The sequence below is a fragment of the Pyxicephalus adspersus genome, chromosome 1 (genome assembly GCF_032062135.1).
Source record: "Pyxicephalus adspersus chromosome 1, UCB_Pads_2.0, whole genome shotgun sequence".
Lineage (NCBI taxonomy): Eukaryota > Metazoa > Chordata > Amphibia > Anura > Pyxicephalidae > Pyxicephalus > Pyxicephalus adspersus.
In genome coordinates this window covers 114,024,740-114,044,964 of record NC_092858.1, presented here as the reverse complement: position 1 = coordinate 114,044,964, position 20,225 = coordinate 114,024,740, and the positions used below count along the sequence as shown (strand labels likewise).

The 20,225-nt window shown below is 38.0% G+C and overlaps 1 protein-coding gene across 2 annotated transcripts in view; it reads right to left on the bottom strand.

Moving 5' to 3' along the window:
- Positions 1–3,659: 3,659 nt before the first annotated feature.
- The window catches only part of ZC3H11A (zinc finger CCCH-type containing 11A), a 62,744-nt gene continuing 46,178 nt past the window's right edge, over positions 3,660–20,225 (bottom strand). For both annotated transcript variants that reach the window (XM_072424448.1, XM_072424458.1), the window contains exons 13-17: positions 16,992–17,068; positions 16,725–16,896; positions 14,940–15,097; positions 10,090–10,163; positions 3,660–7,319 (exon numbers count right to left, since the gene is read on the bottom strand). In XM_072424448.1, the coding sequence (XP_072280549.1) occupies positions 7,088–7,319; positions 10,090–10,163; positions 14,940–15,097; positions 16,725–16,896; positions 16,992–17,068 (713 nt within the window). In that variant the 3' untranslated portion in view covers positions 3,660–7,087. The remainder of the gene's footprint in view (positions 7,320–10,089; positions 10,164–14,939; positions 15,098–16,724; positions 16,897–16,991; positions 17,069–20,225) is intronic.

Here is a 20,225-nt window from a genome sequence, read left to right as displayed (position 1 = left end):
AGAAACAATTAAAAGTAGAACAAAGAGTGATCAAAGAAGGAGGGGAGTATTTTCTCAATTTTCTCCATTCATCCAAATATCATCCAAACCTATCCATGGAGTGGGATAGGACAGAAGTGTGTTTTTTGCGAGTAACTACAGGAGACCCATCTTTTAATCTCAAGCTAGCTGATTGGGGGAGAAGGCCAGGCACCAGAAATATATTTACTCCTGCTAAGCAATGTATGTTGCATAAGACTAAATTGGGCTGTGGAAACAGAGGGAGGTCTGCTGTTAAGCAGAGCCGTTGGGTTATCTCTCAGAACCAGCACCCTGGAAAGTGTAGTAAGTAGCCGGTAAACCTTGGTCTAAAATGAGTGAGTCACTGGGCATTTTCACCAGATATGTGGGAATGTATTCGGTTGTGTACATGAATACAGAGATGAGAACATCCAGGGATGCATCTAGGCAATCAAGTTGGAACTAGGTACCATCTGGCGTGTAATTTAAAGCAAGTCTTCTGGGCAGCAACGTTGAAAACAATGCCTACAGGAGCACCAAATCTGAGACCAGATCTTTGAATCCAGTGCAGATCCCAGGTCCTTTCTTTCAATGTGCAGCGTAGAAAGGAGACAAATAAATTTAGAGAGAAGGAGGGATTATTATATAAAAGAAATAACGCACTTAGCGAGGGGAATAGAGTGACAGAGACGTTCAAAAGGAGCACGTAGCAACAGTAAATTCAGAGGGGGAAGGCTGTAGACTGAGGATAAAATGTTGAATTTGTAAATACTAAAAAAAGTGTTAAGGAGTTAGCGCCTTGAAGCTGGGATTACTCTGTTTTCCCAGCTTTAAAGCGTATGTATGGGATCATAGTTTATAAACATGAGTCAGGACATTGGACCTCCAGGAGGTAAAGGAGAAGGGAGAGAGGATACCAGGGGGAAAAGCCAGATTATAAAGGAGAGTTAGCAAGGGGAGGGAAACTGATTTCAAGCAACAAATTCAGTAACAGTGGTCAAAGAGCATCAGGGAATATGTGAGGGTAGGGAGAGTCCATTTCAGGCGAAAGTGGAGGGGAAACCATAAAAGGTTTCATGAGCCAGAAAAGGCAACTTCCGAAGTCTCAAGGGCCACCCACAAAGGCATTTCAGAGAGTGAGTGGTATTTAGTAGGAGGCCCCAACTGAGCAGCTATATTATTATTATTATTATTATTATTAAACAGGATTTTTATAGCGCCAACATATTACACAGCGCTGTACATTAAATAGGGAATATATATTGTAGTAAAGACAACCCTTAGAGCGACGAAAGTAAAGCGTGGTCCGAGGCACTCGATGGTGAGCACTCAGGGCCCATTGGAAATCAAATTGTTTTCTCAGAGAATTTACCAGCAGCAGTGGAAGGGCTTTGGTCTTAGAGGTGTTAGGATAAAGACCAGAAATGTGACCAAAGGAGCGAAAAATGGAAACAGGATTAGGCAAGAAAATGAGGGGATTAGTGAGGAAAACAACAATTCATCTGTGAACACAGGCATAATTTATGATGGGTGTAATTCAGGACAAGGCCTGATATATCAGAGTGACTTCTAATAAAGACGAAAAAAAAAGAGAGGAAGTAGGGCAACCTTGTAGAATGCTCGGGGGTACTAGGTAAGGCAGTAAATTACAGTGAGCATATCTGACTGAGGCAGTGATGCAATGGTAAAAATACTATAACCAAAGAACAGAGGGCCAAAGACCCTTAATTGAAAGATACCAAACATGTAGGGTAAAAAAATGGAATTAAAGGCCTTCCGTGTATCTAAGAACAGCATTGCAGAATGGTTATGATGGTGAGCCAACTCAGTGAGAAGGATAACCCTTCTGGTATCATCAGAAGCCTGTCCCATAGAATAAAACCAACCTGATCCCAGTGAATCAAACTTCCAACAATTAGATTAAGCTGATAAGCAAGACTTTTAGCAAGGATCCTAATATCTATGTTAATGAGAGAAATAGGATGGAAGTTTGTACAAAGCATTGGTCAGATCCCATCTGGAATATGCAGTCCAGTTTTGGGCACCAGTTGAAAAAAGGATATTGTGGAATTGGAGAGAGTGCAGGGAAGGTCAACTAAACCTATAAAAGGATTAGTGGAGCTCAGATATGAGAGATTAGCTGAACTGAGTCTATTCTCCCTTGAGAAGTTTAAGAGGGTTACATGATCACCCTAAATAAATAAAATGGTCCATAACGAGAACTCTCCCTCCTATCATTCCCTTTATGACAAGAGGGCACTTTTTGCGTCTGAAGAAATTTAGGAGAAATTAAATCTGCGAAACAGGAGGGGTTTCTTCACTATTAGGTCTGTAAAAATTTAGGAACAGGCTCCCTCAGGAAGTAGTTTCAGCAAGTATTATAGATTGCTTTAGGAAAAAGTTTGATGCTTTTCTAGAAGCACACAATTCAATTGGGTATTATAGATTTAAAGTAAATACAAGAGACTGTTGATCCAGGGATGGATCATGGGATCGGGAAGGAAATTATTTAACCCTGCTGGAGCAAATTGTACCAGGGTTGATTTTGCCTTCCTCTTTATGAACAATGTATATAGGTTTTTTTTCTGGAATTTGTTTTTTTCCCTAGTGGTTGAACTTGATGGACTTGTAACTTTCAAGCCTAACTGACATGCAAGTTTGACCAAAGGGAGGAGTCTACATGTGGCTTTGGAATCATGCAAATGGAAGCTTGTTGGGATTCTGGTCTAGGGAGTTAAAGGAGTCAACCGGAATCGGGGAGAGGAGGTCACCAAATTTTTTATAATCAGAGAGATCGAATAGCAGATTGAACATTCAAAAAGGAGATAGGTTTTTCAAAACTGTCCTGCTGAGCAAAGGACAAGATAGGGAGGTTAAGATCGGAAAAAAGACGTGAAAAGTCAGTAAGCCAGAAGGAAGAAGAATTTGTAAGGACAGGATAAGTGAGTATGAAAGATATTGACTATCTTGAAAGAGTAACTAGTAAAGGGAACCAGATAGATTAAGCAATTGGACGGGTGGACGAATACAAGTCCTGCTGTTTTCTTGCCAACATGGGAGTCCGGTTTATCCCTATACAAGTAAAATATATTCTGGACAATTGAGCTGCAGCTTGGGAGGTTAAAAGGAGATTAAACTCTGTCCTTGCTTTATCTCGAGCTGCCCTAGTAGCTGGGGAGGGGTGAGGGTTAAAGTCACAGAAACTTGATAAAACTCACTCTCCAATCGAACAGGTTCCCATTTAAGTTGGGAAGCAATTTGAATAAACTTACCATGTATAAAAGGTCGTGGGGAGATTTAAGGAGTTGCTTTGGAGGAAATGTAATCCTGAAGGTAAGAATGGATGCAGTTGCAGGTAAAGGGAACAAAGAGTGCTAAGAAATTTAAAGTATAGGATCGAGAGACACCAGAGGCAAGTAAAGAGGAGAGATAGAAGTTTTTAATGCACATAAAATATTTTAGGACACTATTTGTTTCAGAATATTTTTTCTTCATTTCCCTTCTCTAAAAACTGGTGCGTCTTATGGTCCCGTGCGTCTTATGGTCCGAAAAATACGGTAGTCAATCCTCATAGAAACCTGGTGTGGGTGAGAAAAAAAAAATGTATATTCTCGAGAAGTAGGGTTTGATTCCTTCCAGGCATCTGAAAGGGAGTATAGTTGAAGTACAGAAGAATCAAGACGTAGTCAAAAACGAAGGGGGGTGGGGTGAGTGAGGTTAGATCTGCTACAAATGAGAACAAGCCCAGTTTTTCATTGGAAAATTAGATGAAAAAAGCAGGAAAGGAAATTGACCTCCTCCGAACTGAGGGTGTAATAGGATGGAATAATTATTTCAGTGTTGTGCAACAAACCAGTGAGTATAATGTAAGGAGCCTCAGGGTCCTTAATTGTAAAATGACAAAGTTAAAGGAACTTCAAAAACCAATGAGGACACCGTTACGCTTGCTGGGACCATTAGCCTGATAAACCTGGGAGAATAGGGCCCCAAAATAGCTAGGAGCAAAAGAATGGGAGAAGTGGGGCTCCTGGAGACAAATAATATCTGCATGAGCTGAAAAAAAAACAAAAAGTGTTCAGAAAAATAAGTTTATGCACCATGAATATGGTAAGGGTTATAGAATGAATGTAAAAAAAAAACAGAAGTAGAAACAAGGTAAGCAGATGCACTAACCCAATATAGAGTAGGAGGAGAAAAAAAGTGACAGGGAAAAAAACACAATCTGGGAGAATCCATGGTTCTTCAACCCTGATCTAGACAGGACAGCAACAAAATCATGTCCTATATTAGTCAGCGAGGGGGTAAATACGACTATTTTTCCTCAGGCAGCAGTTAAATCAGGCCTAGACTCTAACATGAGACATAATAAAAGATATCTGTTCTCACCTTCTTGCACTGGAATGTCAGCCCCCCTTAGTGGAACTGGCTGTGTCAGCTTGCATGCATGAAATATAAAACATTACATGTATGCAAGCACAGGGTGTGTGGCAAATTGCCATGCCATCCCAGTCCTGACCGTCCCTGCCCACAGCCCTCCTTCACTGCTCAAGAGCCTGAGCAGGACTCTAAACAATCAGACAGTGATTAGAGATGATGATGATACCCCCCAATCTGACATGGAAGAAGAAAAAAAAAAGCATAAAACTTGCTGAGTCGTTCTAAACCACTCCCACTGCTTTGGTCAGCTTTTTTTTTTACCTCTTTGACTGATGTCAATCTCCTATGAGCCTTTGCAGCCTTGCCACGGCGACGAAGAGCCCAGGGGGAGGGATCACTTAACTTTAGGGTGTTTAGAAGCTTTAAACAAATATAAAATCCAGACAGAGCAGTATAATGTAGCTTTACATCATCTATAAGCCATCCATAAATTGGGAGTGTGAGTAAAGGTCTGCTTTAAGCATCAAACAAAATAAATAATTTAATCCTGTGGAATTTAGGCACATAGTGGGCACCATGAAACACGGAGAAGGGCAGGTAAGGGAGGGGGAGAGGCTGCTAAAAAAAACTATGAGGGATAATCAAAAAACATTTGACAATGCGGAATCATACTCAAAGTATGCAGCAAAAGGTGGGGGGGGGGGGGGGGTAATATATGTTATAAAAAAAGGTTTGATAACATAAATGATAAATACATTTTAATGAAGAGCAAAAAGAAAAAACTCAAAGAAATTTACCAGAAATGTGTATGTAAAAGAAAACATTCTCTCCAAGGAAAGAGTGCAGAGCATGTAACAACAAATTGCATTTAAGAACACTGCACTCTCCCTCTATTTCCAACCTGTCAACTGGTACTTCAGGAGCAAGTTCCTGGAAGAGGGCCAGAGCTGTGGCCTGTACATTGATAACATGTTCTGGAATACCCCTAATGTGGAGGTTCAGACATCTAGAGCGGTTCTCAAGGTCATTCAACTGATTGACTAGAGACCAATTTTCATCCAGGTCCTTGAAGAGCGGGCTCATCGAGTCAGAAAGTAACCCAAAGCAATCCTCAAGTGCTGAGGTGCGCAGTCCAATATCACGGATCTCATTGGAGAGGCGTTCAGTAATCTGTCTAGAGGTCTTGGCAAGAACCTTGCAAGCCTTGGTAAAAAGGAGCATAGCATCAAATTGAGTCACAAGTAAGGCATTAGGATCCTGGGTGAAAAGAGGGGAAACAGTGTCCACCTCTAAATTTGATTCAGAATTTAGTGGAGTGTGAGGAGAGCGGGAATGAGCTGGCACCATTTTAGCCAGGGCCCCGCCAATCAAATGTTTTAAGAGTAGTCTTCTGTCTCACATTAGATTGAGGCTTGGCAATGGCACAAAAGAGCCAGGAAAGTGAGGAAGGAGATCCACAGGTAGCCCCCCAATAAACACAGCGAAGATCACAGGATAAACATAAAACTTCCTGTGGAAGCCGCTGAGCCAGATTAAACGCCGTCCGCCATCTTCGCTGCATGCACAGCCATAAAACTGCATGTGGAAGGCGCTGAGCCAAATTAAACGCCACGTCTGTCATCTTCGTTGTGCGTACATTTTGGTAAAAAGGGCATTGCAGAAGGGGTTTACAACACGGTGAAAAGTTGCCAGTGTTTTGTTTGTTTTTTATGTTAATTGATGCAATTGTACAGATCGAACGATCAATCCATATGCACTGAGATCACATAGTTTCTATATCTAAACCCAGAAAACAAAAAGGCCAACTACAAAATTTAATACTTGATACTAACCATAAAAATTTATAGAAATATATCACTTTACTGAATGGTAATGAAATATTAGCCTTTGCAAATTTTGCATGTAAAAGAGTGCCAAATGGTTTGTTATGCTGAAGAAGCTAACTATCTATGTGAGTGAAAGTTAAAAAAAAACGTTTCACAGGACAAATCAGTGTGGTGTTCAATCTGAACAAAAAAAAAGTATAGGTAATTTCTTTTTTTTTTTTTTACACATTTCAACATTTTTGCTATAATTACTATTTAAAAAAAATTGAATATTGCAAAACTGTAAAATCCAATAAATATATACAACCTTTAAAAAAAGTTATTTTGAGTAGGACTTGAAAAATGGGTTTGTAGTTTGGTATGATGACTTTGCTGTAAAATACTCAATTGCATGGGTTGAATAAATATGACTAAATAAATTTGACCTCATTTAAGCTAGTAATTACCACAAGTAGAAACATGTAAATAAATATTACATTTAGGTAAGGTTTTGAATCTGTAGAAATTTGGATGATTGTAACAAATGAATATCAGCTTCTGCAAAATGTAACAGTTGTCTATTTTCAAAAAATACTAAGAAGTGGTTAAATTAAAACTACACTAATAAACCCGGGAAAAATATGAACAAGTAATGAAACAGTTTATAAACTATTAGTTTATCAGTTACACATATTTCCTAGTAAATTAATGTAATACAGCGTTCTGGCAGAATATTATTCATCTTCGTTTTGCACTCAAATCAAGCAAAATATCCAGTATCCAAAAATAATGATGCTAGTTTAATTTTAGACCTTGCTAAATTAGAATAAAGGAAAGCTTGGTAATCCAGTCCAAGCATTTAGTATTGTTCAAACAATCCATGCAGTTTTCCATTAACAGAATGATCAGCTGTCTATCATTTCAGACAGTTCCATTAAAAGGTCATCCTCATCTTTGCTGGGATCCAGATCAATTTCATCCTCTAGTTTACCATCGGAGATATCCCAGATCAGTTCATCAAAGTCATCTTCTGCAAGAACTGAAGGCTTTCCTAATGAAGCAATACTTGATCTTCGTGACTTTACTACAGTTTGTGTTGTTTCTGAAAATCCAGGATCTGATGCAGGAACCTGGAATCTGAAACAGAAAAATCATTATGTTTGAAGAAATGAAAAAAAAATATTACATTATTTCCAGCAGCGGTCACACAAATTGCATTCGTTAAAATTATAAAAATGTTTTTTAAAAACCTATATCAGCATACATTTTACCCATATGTACCATCATATTTGCATTATATTTACATCAAACAATGCAAGGTATGTGTAGTCAAAACTCATATACTATCAGAGTTGGTGGTCTTCACAACTGACCTATGCTGGTGTCCGCACAGATCAGCTGTGAAGATCTGGACAGCTGTCCCTAACACTGCCATAGCTGAATTAATGAGTCATAGCTGAATTAATCTTTTTTTTCACTTGTGCCTCATGCTTGGAATATTTTCCTTTCTGTTAATCTCAATGGGCACAAAGGATTTTGCCTTACCTGGAAACTTGTGCCATGGGTAACTAGGTCAATGTGTTTCGGCATTTACATGCTCCTTCTGCTAGCTGTGCACGGTCCGGAAAATCTATTTTAACTTGCTCAGTGAAACTGGGAAAACCGCTTGTGTGGTACACTGGTAAATACCAGACAGCTTATTAGATTTTTTGCATTGGTCCTCTTTGAGGTCTACACTTGTTTAGTAACATGGCCACTGATGCTTTTTAGCTTTATTTGCTTTTTTGAGTCCAAAGGATTAAGGAAAAAAAAAAGACAAGATTTCTGTGAAACTCCAGAAAATTAGGAAGGTAACTGTCAACTGTGTCTGATTTATAAAAGAAATATTTATTTTATGTTTGGAATAATATGTTTGCATGTGGAGGAAGTAATGTGCTTTTTCACAAACGTATCTACAGTGAATGAACAAAAAGAATAGGCACACAAGGCTTCTGAAAAAAAAAAGTAAAAGAAAAAGGCACTGCCCCACCAGGGGCAAGAGAGGGCAGGAAACTGCAGACAGTAAAAACTCTGGAAAACAGGTCCCAGCAGGATAACTGTATTTGTAATATATCACAGTTTAGCTATGTAGTAGAATCTCTATAAAGGTGGTGAAGACACAGGTAATAAAAATATGATCTGTATCCACTGCGAGGCAAGCCCAGTATAAGACAGGGCATCAGATGTTATGAAATGACAAACAAAAATAGGTAAACAATACAGATCACTGCAGCTTGTTATAGAAGATATCTTAGTTTAGCTGATAAATGTTGCTGCTGAGCAAGTTGCCAAGACACAGTCAGCTATTCAAGGCACACATGTGGCTATATGGAGAGTTCTTCTAGGCCGTTAACAGAAATAGTTAGAGATAGCAAAACTTGCGAGATATTGCAAATCTGTTGTGGAACTCTGGATAGACAAAAAAGTGATGCACTGTTGAAACAAAGTTGCGGGGTGGGGGGAGGTGTTATCTCTGTTATCCCAAGGCAGGTATTGAGCCCTGTATGTATAACCAATCGGGAAACAGAGCTGTAAGTAAGCTACTCAGGGCATCACAAACCGAAGATCAGTTGCAAACTATTGTACTCCCTGACCAGTGGAATGCTAAATATGCATATACATCATGGCACTCTTTTTTCCCCCCAATTCCAGCAGACTACATCAACTAATCGCGCAGTGCAAGATTGGGAGACGTAAGCAGAACCCAGAAGACAAGAAGGAAGATGGCTTTTTTTTTTGTTTACTTGCGCTTTAATAAAGTTCAAGGAGCTGATAATCCATTTCCAAACTTAAGAGAGTTAAAAGCTACACTATCTGAACAAGTTTAAGACAAAATAGGCAGTGGTTTAAGACAAAATACACTGCTGTTACAGAATCCATCTGTAATCTATTCCAAAGCTCTGAGTACTAAAACCTGCAGATACTGAGGCATAGAAAGTACTCAATGGATCAACATCAGGCAACTAGCATCACAGGAGAGAACAGCAGCAGAATCCATGCTTCGGTACTGTTTTTATGTGTCACATTTTACACTTTTTTCTTTTATTAATATGTAATACTATAGGCATTTTTTACAAGCAAAAATGCACAATTTAATTTAATTTTTATCAAAATATAAATGGTGAAATATTTGTACAGTTGACAATCAAAAATTTGGCAACCTCTGGACCGGAGGTGCGCCGGATTTTTCTAGATTTTTTTTTTATACTTACCTCCACACACAGGCCAGCTAGCTTTCCTCTCACAACACCCCCGGGCATCTGGCACAGTTCCAGGCAACAGGCAGCAGGGACGTCTCAGCGTGTATTTATTGTAGCAAGCAAGACCTAACGGCTGTTTCTGCAGAACAGCGCCATCTATTTTGAAAATGTGATCCGAAATTCATGCCAGGAAACTGAAGGAAAACTGTTATCGATGGCCGGATTTTCAATTGTCAGCTGTATATTATTTTATTGGTATTCTCCAAAAATATTGTTAGTGTTTATATTAAAAATATATAGTCAATATAATTTGGATTACCATTGGCAAAATAGTAGAATGCACAAAATCAATAATGCTATAATAGGTTTGTGTTGGGTTGGAGCTTGCAGCTAGGGGTAGCTAGTGTAGGTGCATGCAGATATTTTCAATGCAATGCAACTGGATATGGTGTAGATAAATGCTTTTTTTCCCCCGAAGCTGCCAACCTTCTAATGCATTTCCACTCTCCTACTACTTGCCCTTGATCTTGGCATACTTTATATTTGGATAAATGATAGTATTGCTGGCCAGAGGAAGGGAGGTTGCCAGGGGATGATTACATTTTCAATAATGCCCTAATCTGTAGTTTCACCCCTACCAACAAAACCTCATTTTGTTCCATAATTACCTTTCTTTCATTATCTTTGGTGAAGTACTAATCATAGCTGCATTCTGAGAGACAGGAGGTTCAGCCACTGGAAGCTGTATAAAAAAGCACAATGAAAATAAACTGTAAAAAAAAATACTTTATATATAAAGTACTATATAATACTAATATATTTACATTACATACCTTTTCTTTAGTAATCAGGTTGGGATTTTAAATACTATTATAGCTTTAAAATTCTATACCATTGTATTACCTTTTTAACTTTAAAACATGCATGTCAATCTGTTGTTTTTGATGGACTTGAATACAACTATACATAAAACAAAGCACAACTGAACTTTTGAGTTTGTCAGGTAAAAACATTTTAATTTTATGAAACGTTTCTTTTTTCAGAACATATTTGGGAAAAGAAGTTTACAATGAGAGATACCTCATGATCGAACGTACATGGACTGAGCAATAAACAACAAAATAATCTCTACAGTACTGGGTATAATCACATCAATACAAATGCAAAGGAGCCAGGTGTCGGGGGCAGAGAGGTATGTAGAAACATAAAGGTAAATACACACCAGGATAAGAACAAAAAAAAATAAGGAAAGAAAAGAAAAGAAAAGAAAAGAAAGAGGCAGTTGGGAGAAAAAAAGCCCTGAAAGAGAAAAAAAAGCCCTGAAAGTAGGTAACCACGTACTCCGTGCTTCTAGGTAGCCAGGGGTATAATCAAGAAGTTGAGTAGTCAGCTCTTCTAAATGCTACAAACAAGAGAATTACTCTAATCATTCTGTGAAGAATGTAACAGAGGTGAATATTGCCAGTCAGGGAATTGCTGTTCTATCTGCAGATAATAAAAAATGCAAAAAAAAAAAAAAAAAACCTTTCCAGGCTGTGGCAGTGGATCCAGGAGAACATAGAAAGAAAAGTAAGATCATTGTATGAAAGAAGGGAATCTATTTTATTGAGAATATATCTTAAAATTCCTCTCCTATGCTATCATGGCAGTATAGTCTTGTGTCAAGCTATATATTTTTGGAAGGTCTTCTGAAGAAAACTTAATCCCCCACCTCATGCTCCTAAACAGCCACATAGTATGGGGGGCCATGAAAGGCCTGGGTAATCATGATTAGGAAAAGTAAAAAAATAGCCAGTCCAAGAAACATACCAACAGGGAAGCAGTTTTATATAATCAACGCAAAGGAGATGGAGGCCTCAAGAGAGATTTGAACATACCAAGGTATTCGAGCAGGCGAAGAGGCCTGGACATTAGTGAAGACCAGCCAGATAAAACCAAGCGAAGAACTGTTTGGCAACACCTGTAAGGAGGGCCTAATAAAGATCCAAAAAATGGAGCGATATATTCTTTTAAAGAAGAGCAATGCAACCCTGAAAGGAGTGACATGGAAATTACCATTGGCATAGCAATAGGTCAATGATGTCCCTAAAAAGGGGCTGGTAATTTAAAACAAATAGATCAGAGATTTGAGCTGAAATCTGGATACCAGGATATGTTTTAGGACGAAGCTGACCCCTGAAATAGTAATGCCTGTAAAAGAAATAACACTTCACTGGGAGAAAGGGAGATATTTAACCTTAATGACCTATGAGAGTTTTAAATCCTTTAGGTATGGAGGACCCATTGGAGGGTTAGAGATATTTTAGTGGATTTTAGTGGAAAATAGGCTGAATCATGCTTTTAGTCAACTAAGAAATTGGAGATGGTGGACACTTTTGAAACAGAGACCAGTCTTCCAAAAGAGAGACAAGCAGTCAACGGGTGGAGAAGGTTTTGCAAGTAGCAGAAAGTGATTGGACCAGAGCGGCAGACCAATATATACTGAAAATCACCAGTGGGCTAGGACCAACATTCTAATGGGGAGTCAGTAGGCACCCATAGAACAAGTCCATACCATGCCGAAACAGAACAATTAAATAAAAAAAAAAAAAAATTAAGGAAATAAATATAGGGGGACAACGCAAAAGTAAAAATAGGACAGGTAAGTTAAAAGGCACAAGGATCACAGAAACAATGTTTTGAACAATTGTCCAAACTTCCCTAAAGGGTAAACCAACCAAGGGGAAAAAACTAGCAGGAGGCAACACCACAGGCAGGCAGCTGAAAATATAACAATATAAGACCAAAAATATATCTGTCAGCAGTGGCCCTGAACAGACTGCCTGGAAAGGTGAGAGGGAGAACAAGATAAGAAACTCCTTGGGCAGGAAAGCCAGGCACACATGATGAATCCAGTATCGCCAATGGCAATGCAAATGGATCACAGAATTGGCAAGGAGCAGAGATCAAAAACTCACTCAGGGCACTGACTTAGTGGAAGGGTGCAGCTGGTGATGTTTCACTGAGACTAACTTCCACCGCTCCAGGATAGACAAGCAAGGCTATTGAGGGACCGGGGGATCTGGAAAAGCATCTGCAGCAGAAACATCTAAGTGCAGTGCATCTTTGGGTAGGTAGATAAGCTGGAGACCTGTGTACAAAGGAATGCCCTTTATGATGAATCAGAACATGGAATGGGAAACTCCAACCGGACATTTCCTGTAGCATGCTAGTAAGGGGCCACAGGGCCCTACAACATACCAGGGTACAACGGGAGAGCCTAGGCTATAGGCTGCTCTGTGTGACATTGAATTCAATTGACCCCTATTCCCTGGCCTTATATGGAATTTCCTACTTTTGTCTGTGAAAAAGGCACAGTACATGATGAGAATATGTAGCATCCATGCTCTTCATAGCAGGGGTCCTGTGCACTCCAACTCGATATCTGTGAATATCTATGATTATTGTTGAGATTCCAGGGACAGTATTGCTAGGAAGGAAATGGTTGGATGAAGATGGATTTCCTTATTTCCTTCAGTTAGAAAATAAAGCTGTATGTAACTTGCTACTACGTTAGGTGAAATCAGAGTAAGCAATTTTTAGAACAGGCCAAAAACTGTTCCAGAATATAGATGAGGTTGGAGCCTAAACAAAACCTTTAGTATAGCTGCTAAATCCCTTCTACACACTAAAATAAAATAAACAGCAAAAACATAAAATAGTAAAAATACATTTATTAGAATTCTGGGAGCGGGGCCGATTGAGGCAGCCACATTTACACATGGTTCCCTGTTGATCCACTCTTTCAGCCCACATTACACAATTTACCTATATACCCAAGCACCGGGTGTGACAGTAGGGATTGCTGTGCAGCAGTAGCAGCTTGCTGGGAAAGTAAGGTGCCCACAAATAGCCTGTAATCGCTGCTACATAGGCTGACTGTGGCTCACCTGGCAGCCATCTTGCCAGGACAGGACTTCCCCTACCATCCACAGCAAGCAAAAATCCTCGGCGCTTGGAGCCTTTCACCTCATCCTTTCTGTGACTGGGAACACAGTTAAAGGGTGCCTTCTAGTGGCTGAAATATTTCTACTGAGCCTTTCTTAACTTCCCACAATTGACTTGGTTGCTCAAATTCAGTCTCATTTACTTGACGATTGTCCTTTTAACATAAGCAACGCACACAGGGAACCTAAATATTCGTTAGCGACCTTGTGCAACCAAATCCTAGCCAAAATTTCAAAAATGGACCGCATACCCTCTAAAGTTCTAATATTCCCTTTTCTGATGCTTTTTTGACCACATTTTGCAGACAACTGGAGCTTGTGACCACCTCTAAAATGAATAATTTCGTGGGTAAATCACTTTCCTTCAACACGCACAAACAGAACAATAAGAGCAAAACTGGACCTTCACAAATGACCCATCATCTACCCCCACCAACTTCTCCAGGGTTGCTTACACAGCTGACCCCCACACATAAACCACCTACAGGCACAGGGAACTACGGCGGCAGAGGTGTCTAGCATTCTTCCACCTTATTTCAATAAAAAGTTTGACGCTCTACAGCTATCTATCGAATCAGCTCTTGAAAATATTTCATCCAACACAAAACGTATAACCGAGCTAGAACAGGGTGAATGACTGAGGATCAAGCCTTGGAATCTCAGAGAAAACTTAATTCACAGGCTGTAATTAAAAAACTGGAGGACATGGAGAACTGCAATGGATGCTCTAATTTGTGTTTCAATGGAATTCCTAGGACTTGCAAAGAGAAGGACTTACTAGGCCTACTGACAGTAGAACTGACTGGGAAAGAGCTCACCACATAGGTCCAGAATGCTCTTCAATAAACCAGAAAGCATAGCTAGTTATTGTAAGATTAGTTCACTTCGCAGACAGAGAGATGATACTGGCTGCCTACCGTGAACAAAGAGAACTAAGAATTGTAGAATACCAAATATTGATATTCCAGAATTTTTCTGCATCAGTGGCTCAGAAACGGAAAGACTTTGTCCCGGTGTGCCAATGTTTGGTGGACATAAGTGCCAGATTTGCCTTGCTGTATACAGCCAAGCTTCGCGTCACATGGAAAGGAACTACAAAAATTTTTGAAGATCCCCAACTGTCTTTGGATTTTCTGCAACAGGATACTCCGGACTCTAAGGACACTTGACTTTTTGTGGGCCAGGAACTCCAATGCATCTAAATGTTCCAACAACTGTTCATTACTTACTAGATATAGCCTTTATACAGGAGGCCCACTGGAAAACTGGGGATATTGCTAGTCACAAGTAGAGACTCATGGATAGAAGAGGTGATTGCAACCACTTAAAAAACCAAAAAGAGGGGAGTTGAAATCCTCTTAAATAAAAATCTTCTCCATATGTATAATATTTATTAAGAAAGATAAACTTGTAAAATAGCAAATAACATGAACTATAATATTATATAATAACATGCACTATGCTTTTGTAAACGTATAATAATATATTTGCAATATGCAACTTTATTACTTATCATTTTAAAAGCTTCTTACCAAAGTAGTTATTTTCTCTTCATCAGTGGAGGCAACAGTAGTATTCAGAGGTTTGACTTCAGCCACTTGGGAACTTTGTTGTGCTTTTCGTTTTAACACAGCTTTGGCTGTAGATTGTCTTTTTATCACATTAGGCTCCACATGTACCTTTGGTTTACCTACAACCAAAACACATTTCTCTGAAGCTCAGATTTCTATTTCTCACATGGAAAAAACAAACACTTTCTACATATGAAAGACAAATGAAGAATAAGATGGTAAATTATTTATTATTCTACTACTGCAAACAAATGCTGATATAATGGGATTTTGCAGTAAGCAGTAGATTTGTACCTGAACCAGGTATTGTGTAGTTAGTGACTGCATAAAATCCTGCAAATAACCATTTGCATGCAAAAAACATATACTGTATCTTGTTCTTGTGCCATTGAAGCCTTTCAGGATTTAAATTATTTTCCTGTTGTGTTTCTGTGATAGAATAGATAGTAGTCAAATATCAGACTTATGCATATTGCCCAGGATAATTTTATATAGACGGAGATATTACATTTGTCTTCAGGAAATATGAGACTTTCCTATTCAAATTATCTAAACTCGATTTAAACAACACCTATACACTAAAAAAATGTATAGATATTTATAATAAAGAACAAAAAAGATGGGGTTTTCGGCACAAATTTTAGAATTATAATTGGTGATACAAATTTCACACAAAAATACAAAAGAAATTTGTAACCTTATACTTGTATGCCACAATATTTTCTTGTGATACATACAAGATTTTGTTATGACCTGCTAAGGCACTATACAAAGTTCAACTAACATTAAGCGCATATACATCACCATAACATGGTTAAGTAAGTATGAACACGTTCGTATCAACCGTAGTACCCTACGCGTTTCGCCATTTTGGGCTTCCTCAGGGGTAGTGGTAGGTCAATGAATAACTTTATGTATACGCAAAGGGTTCAAGTAATATAAATTTACAAACATAAGTGTAAAGATTCAATATAATACATTGTAAGCCAATAAAAAGATCACATTTAAAATAGTTTCACTCAATTCATTTAAAGTAAAAAAATGTGTGACAGATATAATATATAAAGTTAAGTAGGATAAGTATAAAGGTTACATAGGTAAATCTGTCTTTGAAAGGGTATACTATGTACATAGATCATATATATATATGATCTATGTACATAGTATACCCTTTACACTTATGTTTGTAAATTTAGATTACTTGAACCCTTTGCGTATACATAGAAAGTTATTCACTGACCTACCACTACCCCTGAGGAAGCCCAAAATGGCGAAACACATAGGGTACTATGGTTGATATAAACGGGTTCATACTTACTTAACCATGTTATGGTGATGTATATGCGCCTAATGTTAGTTTAACTTTGTATAATGCCTTAGCAGGTCATAAAAAAATCTTGTATGTATGAAAAAAAAAACTATTGTGACATACAAGTAAAAGGTTATACATTTCTTTTGTATTTTTGTGTGAAATTTGTATCACCAATTATAATTCTAATATTTGTGCCGAAAACCCTATCTATTTTGTTCTTTATTATAAATATCCATACAATCTAGAGTTAAGCATAATTAAAATACCAAAAAACAACACAAGGTATCCACCGCACACTACTCCTACTAAATAATTTATACACAAGACCTCCTAATTAACAGTACACAGCAAGTATTAAAAAAAAAAAAATATAAAAACAGCAAGATTGATTAGTTGCCCCCCCCAACATTTAAAAGGATTTCAAGAAACTGTACCTTTTAATTTCTTTCCAAGTAAAATTTTGTTTGGTTCCACAGAACATCCAACAGCCTGTGCTATCTTCTGTGTGTCTGTGGAATCTTTACTGTTGAGAGACTGTGTTTCCCAAGTTTTGTCACTATCAACTTTCTCAGGGGCTGAGGCAGGCGGTAAAATATTCATTGTTGTCTAAACATAAAAATAAAATACATGCACATAAAAGAAAGAAATCTGATAAATACATGACAGTCGTTTTAAGGAGGACCCAGAGCAAAAATACTAACCTTTGTGTCCTCTGCTGTGGTGGAATTATTAGTTTCGAATTTTGAATCTGATATGCCTTGGTCTGTTTTTTTTATCACTAAAATAAACAAGATTTTTTTCAGTTATGATTTCTTCTTATATACAGCACACAATTCTCATCAGGGAAAAAAAAAAGTTAATGTAAATCACATACAAATAAAGAGGGGACTTTTTGTATATTTTTAGTGTCATTTTTAAGGGAAAGTAGTTTTAGGGAAAATTAAATATATACATTCTAGATTTGTTCTATTTAAAAATTTCAAAATTACATTTGCTGTAATTTTAAATAATTAGTTTGCAAACTTTTATTCACGTTTTAATACACAAAAATAAAACAGCAGGAACATAGCAAAAGTAAAACAATTTAAACAAACAAATTTATACAAAGTACAAAATAACATAAAATAATAAAAAAGACTGGTAATCCTTCAATGGAAAGGTTACAGTGAATATAAAAGGTGTTCACACTCCTGTTTAAACGAAAGGTTTTTGTGATTTAACAATATGGGAGCACAATAAAATCATTTCAAACTTTTCCCATCCTAAATGTGACCTTTTTAAAGAACTACATGGAGGAGTTACTACTAGAAAAAAATATTAACTGATAGTCAGTATGGCTTCAAGAAAGACAGAAGTTGTCAAACAAATTTAGTCTCTTTTTATGAGGAAGTACGTAAACAGGTAGACAGTGGAATACCAGTTGATATAGTATACTTAGACTTTGATAAAGCATTTGGCACTGTACCCCACAGATGGTTATTATGCAAGTTAGGGTCAATAGGTTTGGAAAAGTCAATCTGTAAATGGATAGAGAACTGGCTTAAGGACCACATCTAGAGAGTAGTGATTAATGATTTATACTCTGGATGGTCTAAGGTTAATAGTAGTGTACCCCAGGGTTCAGTGTTAAGACCTTTACGGTTTATCATCTTTATAAATGATATAGAGGTTTGAATTAAAAGTATGATTTCTGTGTTTGCAGATGACACCAAACAATGTAATGGAATTACAGTGAGGTCCATAAATATTTGGACAGAGACAACTTTTTTCTAATTTCGGTTCTGTACTTTACTACAATTAACTGAAAAGGAAATTAACTACAATTAACTACAATTAACTGAAAGGAATCGCCCACACCAGCCCATGAAAGGCTATTTCATGGGCTGGTGTGGGCGATTCCTTTGTTACGTCATGAATTAGGCAGATAAAAGGCCTGGAGTTGATTTGGGGCAGGGGGGAGCGTGTATGTGGAAGATTTTGCAACATGCGGTCAAAGGAGCTCTCCATGTAGATGAAAGAAGCCATCCTTAAGCTGCAAAAACAGGAAAAAACCCATCCGAGAAATTGCTACAATATTAGGAGTGGAAAAATCTACAGTTTGGTACATCATGAGAAAGAAACAAAGCAATGGTGAACTCAGCAACGCCAAAAGACCTGGACGTCCATCGAAGACAACAAAGGTGGATGATCGCAGAATAATTTCCATAGTGAAGAGAAACCCCTTCACAACAGCCAACAAAATGAACAACACTCTCCAGGAAGTAGGCATATTGATCCCCAAGGCATACCAAGTCCCAAGAAAAGACTGCATGAAAGTAAATACAGAGGGTGCAAGTCACTCATAAGCCCCAATAATTGAAAGGCTAGTTAGAGGAATTTGCACAAAAACATCTAAAAATGCCAGCACAGTTCTGGAAAAACATTTTTTGGACAGATGAAACCAAGATCAACCTTTACCAGAATGATGGCAAGAAAAAAGTATAGAGAAGGCGTAGAACAGCTCATGATCCAAAGCATACCACATCATCTGTAAAACATGGCGGAGGCAGTGTGATGGCTTAGGTGAGAATGGCACTAGTGTTTATCGATGATGTGACACAGTAGTGACGCAATATTCTTAAATGGCCAAGTCAATCACTTGATCTGAACCCAATTGAGCATGCATTTCATTTGTTGAAGTCTAAACTTCGGACAAAAAGGCCCACAAACAAACAGCAACTGAAAGCAGCTGCAGTAAAGGCCTGGCAGAGCATTAAAAAGGAGGAAACCCAGCATCTGGTGATGTCCATGAGTTCAAGACTACAGGCTGTCATTGTCAGCAAAGGGTTTTCAACCAAGTATTAGAAATAAACATTTTATTTTCAGCTTTTTAATTTGTCCAATTACTTTTGGGCCCCTGAAATGAAGTGATTGTGTTAGAAAAGGCTTTAGTTCCTCACATTTATGTAATCTTTTTGTACAACGCACTGAATTAAATCTGAAAGTTTGCAGTTCAACTGCATCTGAGTTTTTTCATTTAAAATTAATTGTGGTAATATACAGAACCAAAATTAGAAAAAAGTTGTCTCTGCCCAAATATTTATGGACTTAACTGTGTGTATAATATATATACATATATACATATACATATATACATGTATATATATACATACACACGATTACTTTATATTGGATTCAATAGTTATTTTGTATTAATTCCAATACAAAAAATTCCCACCACGCTCCCGCATGCACCAACGTCACCAGGAACTCCTGTGGACCGTCAGCGAACTCGCCAAGGGACAGATCGGACGAAGAGGATGCGGCCAGTGTGGCGCAGGGCTACCGCTTTCAGTTGTTTTTTTGGTTTTTTTTTTTTACCCCGAGCCACACTCGGGGTTACCGCTCAAGAGGTTAATCCCAAGAATACAAGAAAGAACTTTACTAACTTTAGAAATTGCACCTTCGCATTGCATGCAATTATTAAGTCTATGATCTAAAAGAACCACAAGATTTATTTCTATTACTGACTGCCCCAAATATATTCCCCCTAGACAGTATGAAGCATGCATGTTGTTAGCCCCCAAGTGTATTACTATATATAATTAATGTCATTTCCCACTTGGCTGCCCAATCAAAAGTAAATCCAGGTTTGCTTGTAGATTGTAGACATCTGTACGGGCTTAAAAAGGAACCATACTCAAAAACTAGTCTTTCAATTATTAATCTATTCTTACTTACTTGCACTAAGATTAAAGCAGAAAGAAGCTTCAGACTTAGCAGTCGCACTTAGGTGACATGAGAGTCAAAGGCAAGGAAATAAAATAAAATCTGCATATTTAGGGCAGTGGGAATGGATTAGAAACACTCCCACCAAGGATGGCATTTACCAGATTGCAGTTCACCGCCCAGGCGATGGAGAGACCTGGGGGTGCGGCTACAAGTCGTTTTTCATG